The following is a 10,836-nucleotide window of genomic DNA, read 5'->3' as shown; positions in this document are numbered from 1 at the left end:
CTTTCCAAAATTTTACTGTCCATCCATGCATCCAAGCAGACAACAAGTAGTCTTCATATTTCTTTCTCCTATGGTTCTCATTCATGGAAAAACTCAATCCAAGCTAACCTTTTGGTGACAGCAGACCCACCTCACACAGTAAAACCCTCCTCAAGGAACACAAAGTATGAGTGCAACATAAATCATTCACAAGTGTATACGGATATATTGAGGAGCTCTGGGAGCACCCTGAGATGCCCTAAGTTAAAGTGGGGAGTTCTGGGAGTCCTTTAAGTGTCACTGGGACGCCTCGAGGGCATTGCAGAGCACTCTGAGGAGTTCACTGCAGCACACCAAGGGGTCTAGGGAATCTGCTCAGATACACTGGGAAGACTCTCAGAAATCCTAGAGCAAACTAAGCTGCTCTGGGAGGATCCTAGGGTGCCCCCAGAACACACAGGATGGCACCTGAAAGCCTCAAGGGTGTACTGAGCAGACACTGAAGCTCCCCAGATGACAATGAGGAGAACTGAAAGGACTCCAGCGCGGCCTAGAGCACACTGAGGGCCTTGGGAGCCCACTAGGGCACACTGCGAACCCTGTAGCACGAAGAGGAGCTGCGCGAGCCCATAGGTTACAATGGGTGGTTCTTGAATTCCTCTAAGGCACACTGGGAAGAACCCGGTATAGCAGTAGCGCTCGGAGCGCTGCACTGCGCCACCTCGCTGAGCGAACGCGCTACTGCAGCTCTCCGCTCGCTCCGACTTCCGCTTGTCTGTGCGCATGCGTAGTAAGGCGCGGAGGACCTCTGACCATAAAGTCTGGCAGCACAGAGCGGCCAAGGCACGAGGAAGGGACTTCCGCGTGAGCAGGAAGAGAGGGCAGGGGTGGGGCGGGGACATGCAAATCTATTTCGGCGTCGCACCAATCAGCTGCACACAGGGGTCACTGGAGGCGTGGCCCAGGGGCGCGGGGCGGGGCTCTTTCCTCCCGCGCCTGCGCAGTGCTTCTTTCAGTCGGCCGCCATGTCGCCGCGCAGCAGTCGCCGCACGGGCGCGCACCGGGCGCACTCGTTGGCCCGGCAGGCGAAAACAAAGCGGCGGCGCCGGGACTTGGATGAGATCCACGCGGATCTGGAGCCCGGGCGGGCTGCCCGGCTCCTGCGCCAGGAGCCCGACCCCGACCTGCCGGGCTGTGCCCAGTTCTACTGCCTGCACTGCGCGTGCGTGGGCAGGGGGTCCTGGTGGGGGGCGGTCCTGGCCTGTAAGGTTCTTTTGGGGCGAGTGGGGAGAGAGAGGAGGTCAGTGGAGGGGGATGGGGTTCCTGGCGGGGAAATGCTTGTATTGGGAGTGGCTTTTGGAGGGTGCGCCCTGGTGTCTGGGGGTCCTGATGGGGAGGCTGGGGGTTCTGGGGAGGAGTTCTTAGGGGGAGGGTCCTGGCCTGCGGGGGAGGAGGTCTTGGTGGAGACCTGGTGGGGTAGGAGGGATTCCTGGTGTGGGTTATGGCTGTAGACGGGTCTGGGTCTGAGGAAGCTCTGCATTCTGAGCACCGATCCTGGGCTCTGGTGGGACCCCAACCCTGGGGATGCTGGTTCTGGAGGTGAGGGATTCCCAAATCCACACAGGCTCAAAAATCCATACTTCCCTTGACCGTGGCCTCTTGCCCTTCTGTCCCTCAGGCGCTACTTTGTGGACCTGACAAGCATGAAGGAGCACTTCAGATCCAAGGTGCACAAGAAGAGGTAATAGGGAGGTGCTGAGCAAAGCTGTGCCCAGCCCCATAACTAGTATAAGAAGGGCAGTAGTGATGCCATTCATCCATTCGCTTCCAACCCATCTCTGTCCCCCACAGGCTGAAGCAGCTGAGCGAGGAGCCCTATACACAGGAGGAGGCTGAGCGTGCTGCTGGGATGGGCTCCTACATCCCTCCAAAGAAGGTCCATGTGGAAACCCAGCCCCTGGATGAAGTCGTTGAGATGGAGGCATCCAGCTGAGGGTCCCTTTGCTACCGTGCTGCTGAAAGGACTCTTTGTTCAGTTCTTTGCCAGGCGCTAATGAGGAGAAGCAGCCAGCGTGCTCCTGTGTGCCCTGGCTGCGTCCCCATTCCTGGGGGCAAGAATGGGTAGCTCCATGCTGTGCAGTGTTGCGCTCGCCTCTTTGCTTTCAGAGAGGTATTAGGTGCCTCTGCTGGAGTCAGAGGTTGAGTTACCATTAAAATATATCAACCAAACACTGATGTTGGAGCTCTCTGGGGCAGGATGGCAAAGCCCCTTTGTTTTGCCCTCTTAGGGGGGAGGGATCCCCACCCGCTGGGGGTTATGCTCCTGAATGAAGTCTTCATCAGGCACTTGGGTTTATTGTAAGCAGCTCACTGTGGGGCTGGCTACACTTCTAGACTTGTAGAAAATCAGTGTCATTGAGTTTTGGTCTGGTGGAACTCTGCAAGTGAGGGGCTGGGGCTGTGCATAGGTACGATGTGGTCCCCTCATTGCATCCCCCCCACCCGCTTCTGCTGATCACATGGCATTGTGTCCCTGTGTTGCTGCTGGTGGCAGTACCAATACTGCACTGAGCCACTTACCGGGGTTTTTTTCTCCCTGCTGCTTAGCAGTGTGACAACAACACAGCTTTGTTCAGAAGGAAAGGATTTATTTCCATGCACACTGCCTGGATTTGTTCCCCCCTGCCTTCAGAGATCAAAGCAACTAAATCCAGCTGTCAGCATCCAAACCTCTGTTGGGGGGGGAGCAGCCCCACTCTCCGCTCAGGGTCAGTGAGCATGGGGAAGGGGAAGGCTGTGGTTGCACTGGGAGAAGCACTGACTGTGCTCTTTACCCTTGGGCAGGAGGCAGCCCCATGTCCACGCGTTTCAGAGGCTGTTCCTGGTCCCAGTGCTTTATTACCTAATGCCGCTCAGAGCTGACCTCCTTTCTGCCTCTAATGGGGGGGTGAAGTGGCACTCGGCTCCTCAATCTGCTCTTCCATCTTCTGGTGTCGTGCCCAATCCTGGGGCTTCGGTGGGGCCTGGGGCTGTGCTGGTGGCCCTGGGCCCTGCTCGCTGCATCCCTTCGTGTTGTTGAGGGCTTGAGTCAACTTCATGACCTATCCTGTGGCATCCTTCTCCCAAGACAGGGATAGGTGTATGTTCCCCAGCTCCAAGGTATGGACGGACAGGATGGGGCAGTGGCGTAGGTTGGCAGGGGGGAGCCATGGCACCATCCCAAGGCCTAGATTGGGACCTGGGGACCATTCCCATGGCCCATCAGGGCTGTGGGGGGACCTTGGAGGTCCCAGCCATCCTCCGGGCGCTGTAGAGGGAGAGGCAGAGCCCAGCAGCCGCCAGCAGCAGGGCCATGGGGGGCAGCGCCCGCTCCCTGGGCTCAGCCCCCCGCCCTGCTGCCAGCTGCATCTGGAGGAAATAAAGAAGGTGGGAATGGCAGACCCCAGCCCCAAAACACCAGCAGGGGGGTTACGTGGCCTGAGCACCCCCATTGCACCCAGCTCGTGCCCGATGTGCTACTGGGGTGCCCCCCAGCACCCTCACAGCCTGCTTGGGGCTAGAATAGGGCCGAGTGCAGCCCCAAGGCCTGCCAGCCTCATGGTCAGGATTGTGGGGTCCTCCTGAGCTCCACAGCCTGCAGGCCTCGCAGGCAGGGCTCTGTGCTCCCCGCGAGCCAGGACAGGGCCGAGCACAGCTCTGTGGCCTTTGAGCCGCGTGGGCAGGATCTTGGGGTTCTCCTCAGCCCCCTCCCAGCCCCGTGAGCCCCTTACCTGGAGCAGGCGGAAATAGCCCGGGGTGAGGCGGCGGGGGCGGATGATCATGGTGCGGAGGAAGCGGCAGGGTCGGACCCACGGCCCCTCACGCACGGCGGCGCGGCGCGGCTGTCAGCAGTGATCAGCGCCCGCTGCTCCCCCAAGCGCACACAGCGCGGCGGGGCGGCACGGAGGCGTTTCGGGGGGGAACCAGGGCGGGTTTGTGGCTTGGAAAAGGCATGGTTGGAGGTGAGGCTGGCGCCTGGCCTCAATTTCCCCATTGCAATGGAATTGTGTTTGGAGGGGGGGCTCCAAAATCCCTATCATTGTGGCTGCGTTGGTGTTGTGAGTTGTGCCAGGCCTCAGCTCTGGTGCAGGGGGAGTCACAGCTCAGCAGAGGGGAGCGGAGGATGGAGCTCCCCGCGGTGAGCGCTGTGAGGAGTTTTGATGGCTGCATGTCACTGTCTGCAGCGTGAGTCACTGGGGTGCGTCGCAGTGCTTCACCCCACAGAGCTGCACCGGAAGGGAGGGAGGGAGGAGAGCAGGCAGGAAGCTGTGGTGAGCAGCACTCAGGTGCGCCAATGGGGCTGCCCTCACCTGGCGCAGGTGAGCAGCGGCGAGGGCGGTTCCAGCTCCGCCGCCATGGAGCCTGTGGGCGCTTGGGTGGGGCCGTCGGTTCCGGGGGCCCCCGCGCAGACTGGCCGGCCGTGGATGCGAGGTGAGAGACCCCCGCCCCGATACCCCCCCGAGGAAGGACCTCAGCCCTCGGGTGTGAGGGTGGTGTCCCTGCTTTGGGAGCTACCCTGTGGTGGCAGCGGGAGCCCGTTCCCCAACCTTTACTCTTCCTTTTCCCAAAACCCTGAGGGATTTCAAAGGGAAAGAGGTGGAGGCTGTGAGCACGGTGCTGGCTGAGGTCTGGTGTGCTCGGTGCATGGACGGAACCAGGTGTCACCCTCCACCGTGGGGTCATCCGAGCCAGGGGACAGTGTGTGGTTGGCAGGGTCTCCCCCTCACCGTGTGCCTGGCTCTCAGCAGGGCTGGACGCAGCCGTGCAGGGGTATCCCTTTGAGGAGTGGGGTCTGGCAGGCACTGAGCTGCTGAGGCTGTCTGAGGGAGCTCTGGAGGCGCTGGGAGTATGGCGTGTGGGACACCAGGAGCTGCTGCTGGAGGCCGTGGAGCAGCTCAGAGCCCTGGTGAGCAACGGTGCAATGGGTGGTGGGGTCTGGGATGGATGGAGGGGGCACACAGAGACCGTGTGGGCTGGATGGAAGGTGGACATCAGGTTACTGTGGGCTGCAGGGAGAGGGGACGTGGGGATGCTCTGGGATTGATGGATTGAAGGGGGACATGGAGACAACTGGACTGGGTGGGGGGACATGGAGGGTTACCCAGGGCTGGATAGAGCAGGGGGACATGGGGACATCCCGGGCTGGCTGGAGTTTGAGGAGGGGAAAAGGGGACACCTGGATCTCAATAGAGTTGGGACATGGGGAGACTCTAGGATGGACGGAGGTTGAAGGGGGACATGGAGATAGCATGGGCTGGATGGAATAGGATACTGGGGTACCCTGGCTGCATGAAGAGGGGGATACTGGGACATCCTGCACTGCATGGATGTTGAGGAGGTGACATGGGGACACAGTGGGCTGGTTGGAGGAAGGATACAGGGATACCTGGACTGGTTAGGACATGGGGGGTTACCTAGGGCTGGATGGAGTAAGGAGCAAGAGACACTCTGGGCTGGGGGGCATTAAGATTTCCTTGAGCTGAACAGTGGGCTGTGGAGGAATCCTGGCCACTCCTGGCCACTGTCCTGGCCACGTCCTCACTGCAGGACACAGAGTTGGCAAGCACCAGCCTGCGGACACTGACAGAGAGGCTGCGGGAGCTGGCACAGTGCACTGAGACCGTGGTACTTGAGGGGTCACCCGGGGGGGCCACCCCACAGCCAACCCCCATGGCCCTGCTGGCCTGCGTCATCGACCTGATTGGAGCTGCCAAGAGGCTTTTCTCCTGGCTCAACAGGTCTGGGGCGGGCAAGGGGCACCCATGGGTGCTGTGCACACATTGCCCTGGTGCTGAGCTCTCAAACCTCCCCTCCAGGTACCTCTTCTCCACCCTGAATGACTTTTCATCCACTCGGGACATCGTCCTGCTCTGTGCCCGCCTAGTGGAGGTGCTGCAGATGGTGGGTGGCCACACAGCCACATGGGCATGGTGATAGGCACGGTGCGGGGAAGGCAGCCAGGCGATCTCCCACCCCCAAAACCCCTTCTGTGCTGGAGAGGGGGGAGAGGATGGGGGTGAGGGAGGAGGTGGTGGGGAGAGCTGGAAGAAGGATGCTGATCTATCTCACTCATCCCTGCTATTTTTCCTCCCAGGACTGCTCTACTGCAGAAAAGAACAACCAGATTCTGTTTATAGTGAGTGCTAGACACGGAGGGGGCTGTCAGCATAGGGGTCCTAGCAGTGCTGGACACACTCCATCTTCATGTTTTTACCCACAGTGCCAGCACATCATAGGCATCTGCGAGAGCATTGTGGGCTGCAGTCCCCCAGCACTGCTGGACCGCAGGGCCATGCTGCAGCACGTGGAGTTGGCACTGCCCCTCACACCATGTAATGGCCCTCCAGATTCCGCCACCACTCCCATGCTGCCCCCTGGACTGTGGGGCAGCCCTCCAGCATCCCCCAGCACCCCGATGCTGCCCTACAACCTACTGGTGAGATATCCGCTGCCCCGGTGCCCCTCACTCTCCCTCATCCCCCCTCACTCACACCTCCCCCACTGACCTGCAGGGTCTGGAGATCACCTCCACCAGCTCCTGCCTGCACTTTGTGTCCATGACCAACTTGGAGGTGAGCTGGGGCCTGTCCCCTTCTTGTCTGTCTGGCACTGTACCCTGGTGCCACCTTGTCCCCCCTTTTATCCTTGGCCATTTGGGACACTGCAGCCTGTCAGGCTGGGTCCTGGGAGCTTCTTAGGGCCTTGTCCCACTCTAGCATCCCCAGACTGCTGGATGGCTACATGTGGCTGAGTCTGGGCAACTCATGCCATGAGTGGCTGCAGCTCATCCCACCATCCCTCCCACCTGGACCCTTGCAGCTGCCCGATGCCAGGGTCAGTCCCTGGGTTAATGGTTAACCCCACTCCCTCAGAGCCACCCCGCCCCCAAGTCTTCCCTGCCAGGAAAGCTCCATAAAGCTTCCTGCTGCCTCTATTTGCTCCAGGCCCTGGCTGTGCACGGGGGTTGCATTCTGCCCGGGGACGAGATCGTGCAGGTCAATGAGCAAGTGGTGGTGAGTTGGGGATGGGGACATGTGGGGACATTGGTTTGGCCGGGAGGGACCCCAGTACAGCTGGAGTTGAGGGGTGCTTGTCTCTGGCTGGGAAGGATTTGGGGAATGCAGGAACTCAGATGCACAGGGCCGGGCTGTGCCCCTACTCACCAGGTGCCCTTGGCAGGTGGGTTGGACACACATCAACCTGGTAAAGAAGCTGCTGGAGAAGGCGAGTGGAGTGTCACTTGTGCTGAAGAAGGTGCCCCTCAGCCTTCCTGGTTCCCCCCTGAGCACCAGGCAGCAGGTGAGCATTCCCAGTGCTCCCAGTGCTAGACAGGGCTGTGCTGGGAGACAGCCAGGTGTCTACAGCCCTATGGGAGGTTATCCCAAATTGCGGCGATGCAAGGTGAAGCACTGAGGCTCCATCTACAGGTGCCAGGTGCCCTTCTGGATGCTGTGGATCTCCCCAAAAGCAGCGAGTGCCCCAGCAGCCCGTCGTCCCCAGCATCCAGGTGAGCCTCGATCTTGCATCCCATTGCTACAGAGCAGAGCCTTCATGTGAGCAGCCCGGGCAGCTGCCAGGAGTCTTAAGCAACACACATACACAAAGAGAAGTGCCTCTGTTTGTAATTAATTCACTTGGTAACGTTTTAATGGGGAGGAAACTATATTTAGAAATGACCCTTCTCCTCTCCCGGAATGGAAAGAAGCGCGTCGAGCCGTTGGCTCCACAGGCTGAGCTCACTGCCGCTGGGAGCTTTTCCGGGTGGGAGCAATACTGGGAGCCCCACAGCCAGGCGGGGGGCACTGTGTGGCTCAGGGGGCCCTTCTCCCCCCAGCACCACTGCCGACGTGGACTCAGGGCCGGACCCCACCACTGACGAGGACGAACACAGCACAAGCCTGCGCAGGGAGGACGTGGGTGAGCTCCAGCTGGCAGCACTCAGTTTCGGTATGGAGGAAGCCGAGGGGAAGGATTCACTTCTCCCCTTCGGACAGGAGGCTGCAGCCTCGCTCACTGTTTACAGGTGCTGGGGAGGACGTGGTGTGGGAGGCCAGCACCCCACAAGGCACCCCAAACTCACTGTGTGCCCTCCAACCCTGCACTGCAGAGTTCCGTCCCACCGTAGCCCCCAGGGCAAAAAGTGCAGAGCCCAGCCAGACCCCCGGGGAGGTGAGAGCTCGTGGGAGCATGGAGTTTTGGGGGACATCCATGGGGGGCACGAGGATTGCGCTGGGGGGCAGCCTGCTGAGCTTGCTGCTGAAGGGTGGGTTAGGTGGGGGCCCCACAGAGCTGTGGGTGCTGTGCTGCTTCACACTTCATCTGTCTCCTTCCAGGGCAGCCCTGTGACGGGACGCAGACCCAAAGGTGAGTGGGACACCAGTGACACCAGGCTGGGGTGAGGCAGGCTGGAGGCTCGTCCTGCCACCCCACACCTGAAGTACCCCAAAATACTGCAGGAGTGGCGACCAGGCTGAGCCGCCGGCGGGTCTCATGCCGGGACCTGGGCCGGGTGGACTGCGATGGCTGGCTCCTGAAGAAGAAGGACCATGTGGGCTTCATGGCCCAGAAGTGGAAGCGCTGCTGGTTTGTGCTGAAGGGCCACACACTCTACTGGTACAACCACCCCAACGTGAGTGGGGATGCCCTTACACCCTGCCATCAGGCTCTGTGCCAAGGCGGGCAGTGGACAGGACTGTGTGTCCCCCACAGGATGACAAGGCTGCAGGTCTCATCAATGTGGCCACTTACAACCTGGAGAGCACAAGGGAGCAGAAGAAGAAATAGTGAGTGGGCACTGCGGTGCTGGTGGGGTCCCTGCAGAGCAGCAGGTGACATGGGGGAGGCAGGATGTGGGCTCAGGGCAGCTTGTGTTCCTTGTAGTGTCTTCCAGCTCTCCCATGAGAAGTACAAGCCCTTTGTCTTCGCTGCGGAAACACTGGCAGATTTGAGCATGTGAGTGACGTGACAGCTTGTAGTGTTTCTGCTGCAGTGGGCTGTCCACGACCCTCTGCCTGTCTGGCCTTTTTTCCCTAGGTGGGTCAGCCACCTGATCACAGCTAAGACAAAGCATGCACTGGCCCACCAGCCCGTCCCGCACAGGGAGGAAGGTAACATGGAGGAAGGAGATGGGGAGAGGGTGGGAGCGTTGGGAATTTTGCCCATGATTTGGGGAAAGTGTGAGAGACGGAGAGGAGGGTGCATGGGGGTGATGCTCGGTGCTGCTGCTGGGACTGGCCCAGGATCTCTGCTTCCATCCTCCCCCATGGCCTCTAGACTGCTACAGCGAGACAGAAGCTGAGGACCCTGATGATGAATCTCCCCGACCTGGCTTTGACTTGGTGAGTGGCCCTAAGGGACATCCCAGGGTGGGACAGCAGTTCCTTATCTCATCCCCATCCCATCTCTTCTCCAGCCAAAGAAAAGGCTGCAGAACACCCCAGAGAAAGCCCAGCTCTTCCAGACCAGTGGTGAATCCAGCAGCCCGCAGAGCAGCCCTCAGCCTCATTCACCTGTAGGTAGGTGCTGGTTGGCACGAGGGACTCTGTGCCCTGTGCTAAAAGGCACATCCCTGTCATCCTGGGTGCATCCTTTAACCAAATTCACAGCTGCCCTGTTTTGAAGTGCAGAGGCTAATCTTTGTCTTTGCAGCTCTAAGGGGTTGTGTTTTAGTGTCTTTGCCCACGTTGATCTTTGACCCAAACTCCCCTTTGGATGTGGGCTATGGGTGAGGGTGGCCCAGCAGGGTTTCGGGGTTGCCCTATGTCGTGGCATCCATCTCCACACTCAGAGCCCTGCGAGGAGGATCTCGAGAGCCTGATGTGGTGCCTGAGGCAGGGCGGGGTATCCCTCATCGGGCGGCAGCGCTTCCTGACGCAGGAGCAGTGCCGTAAGTCCTTCATCCGGCGCAACAAGAACCCCCGCATCAACGAGAAGGTGCACGCGGTGCGGGCCCTGCAGAGCACGCTCAAGGTGGGATCCCACAGCTCTTCCCCAACCCCAGCTCCTGCCAAAACACCCCCAAAATGCGTCCTTCCTCCGCAGGCGAAGCTGGCCGAGCTGCAGGCCCTCGAGCAGCTGCTGGATGATGCCGCGCTGACCTCTGAGAAGTTCCAGCGCTGGAAAGAAGAGCACCAGGACCTGTACCAGGAGCTGCAGGAGTGGTGGGCACGGCAGCAGGGCCAGGACAGCGGCGGGGGTCACGAGGCTGAGCAGAGACCTTCAGCTGGGGCAGCTGAGCCCTGACACCCCCCAGACCCCAGCAGGAATCATTCCCCATTGAACTCACAGCACTGCCAGTCCTGGATGATGCATGGGGGTTTGGTGACATTTTAGAAGGTTCAGCCCCCCACAGTGGCTTCTGCTGCATCGCCCACAGGGGTGCGACATCGCAGGGCCAGTCCTGCTTTTTTCTGAGGACGCTTCACATTGAGGACAGGAGCTTTCCCCAGGAGGAACGCGTCCCCACTGCAGTGTCTCCCAGCCGGGCTCTCTTCTGCAGCTAATAAATCGCTGACAGCCGTGCCACGTGCCGAAGTGTCCCTGCGATGACATCCGGCCGCCCCGCCACGTGCCGCCGTGCTCTCGGGGAAGGGAGGAGCAGACAGCCCTCCAGCACCGCTGAGCACCCACACAGCCAGTATGGCGGGATCCGGCTGCTGGACCGGGAGCGGAGGGGCAGCGCGGAGCTCTGCTCTCTGCTGACGGCCACAGCGGAGCCCCCCACTTCGGGCCGGAGCTGCCCCCGCCTCGGCACACCTGAGCGCGCTGCCCGCACGGCGCACGCGCAAGAAAGCAGCGAACCCCGCCCCGCGGTGGCGG

General features: G+C 60.6%; 2 protein-coding genes across 2 annotated transcripts; both read left to right on the top strand.

The window, feature by feature from the left end:
- The first annotated feature begins 977 nt into the window (after positions 1-977).
- On the top strand, positions 978-2,208 carry ZNF593 (zinc finger protein 593). Its single transcript, XM_010723244.2, has 3 exons — positions 978-1,201; positions 1,658-1,720; positions 1,831-2,208. Exons 1-3 carry the CDS (start codon positions 1,005-1,007, stop codon positions 1,970-1,972), a joined length of 402 nt encoding a protein of 133 aa, XP_010721546.1. The 5' UTR covers positions 978-1,004; the 3' UTR covers positions 1,973-2,208.
- Positions 2,209-4,418: 2,210 nt separating this feature from the next.
- On the top strand, positions 4,419-10,546 carry CNKSR1 (connector enhancer of kinase suppressor of Ras 1). The gene is made up of 21 exons (XM_010723243.3): positions 4,419-4,449; positions 4,767-4,924; positions 5,566-5,756; positions 5,835-5,919; positions 6,113-6,154; positions 6,239-6,454; positions 6,531-6,590; positions 6,963-7,031; positions 7,198-7,317; positions 7,446-7,525; positions 7,853-7,965; positions 8,042-8,187; positions 8,352-8,382; positions 8,475-8,647; positions 8,728-8,801; positions 8,899-8,970; positions 9,052-9,125; positions 9,292-9,356; positions 9,431-9,533; positions 9,806-9,987; positions 10,060-10,546. Exons 1-21 carry the CDS (start codon positions 4,443-4,445, stop codon positions 10,258-10,260), a joined length of 2,262 nt encoding a protein of 753 aa, XP_010721545.1. The 5' UTR covers positions 4,419-4,442; the 3' UTR covers positions 10,261-10,546.
- The last annotated feature ends 290 nt before the right edge of the window (positions 10,547-10,836 follow it).

The sequence above is a fragment of the Meleagris gallopavo genome, chromosome 25 (genome assembly GCF_000146605.3).
Source record: "Meleagris gallopavo isolate NT-WF06-2002-E0010 breed Aviagen turkey brand Nicholas breeding stock chromosome 25, Turkey_5.1, whole genome shotgun sequence".
Classification (NCBI taxonomy): Eukaryota; Metazoa; Chordata; class Aves; order Galliformes; family Phasianidae; genus Meleagris; species Meleagris gallopavo.
The sequence above is the reverse complement of the archived record's forward strand: the minus strand, read 5'-3'. Positions and strand labels throughout refer to the sequence as shown.

Coding starts and splice junctions, on each gene's coding strand:
- CNKSR1 (XM_010723243.3), top strand. Junction 7,032..7,197: donor AGGTCAATGAGCAAGTGGTG/GTGAGTTGGGGA, acceptor TGCCCTTGGCAG/GTGGGTTGGACACACATCAA. Junction 8,802..8,898: donor AGGGAGCAGAAGAAGAAATA/GTGAGTGGGCAC, acceptor TGTTCCTTGTAG/TGTCTTCCAGCTCTCCCATG.
- ZNF593 (XM_010723244.2), top strand. CDS start 1,005: ATGTCGCCGCGCAGCAGTCGCCGCACGGGCGCGCACCGGGCGCACTCG. Junction 1,202..1,657: donor TTCTACTGCCTGCACTGCGC/GTGCGTGGGCAG, acceptor TCTGTCCCTCAG/GCGCTACTTTGTGGACCTGA. Junction 1,721..1,830: donor TCCAAGGTGCACAAGAAGAG/GTAATAGGGAGG, acceptor TGTCCCCCACAG/GCTGAAGCAGCTGAGCGAGG.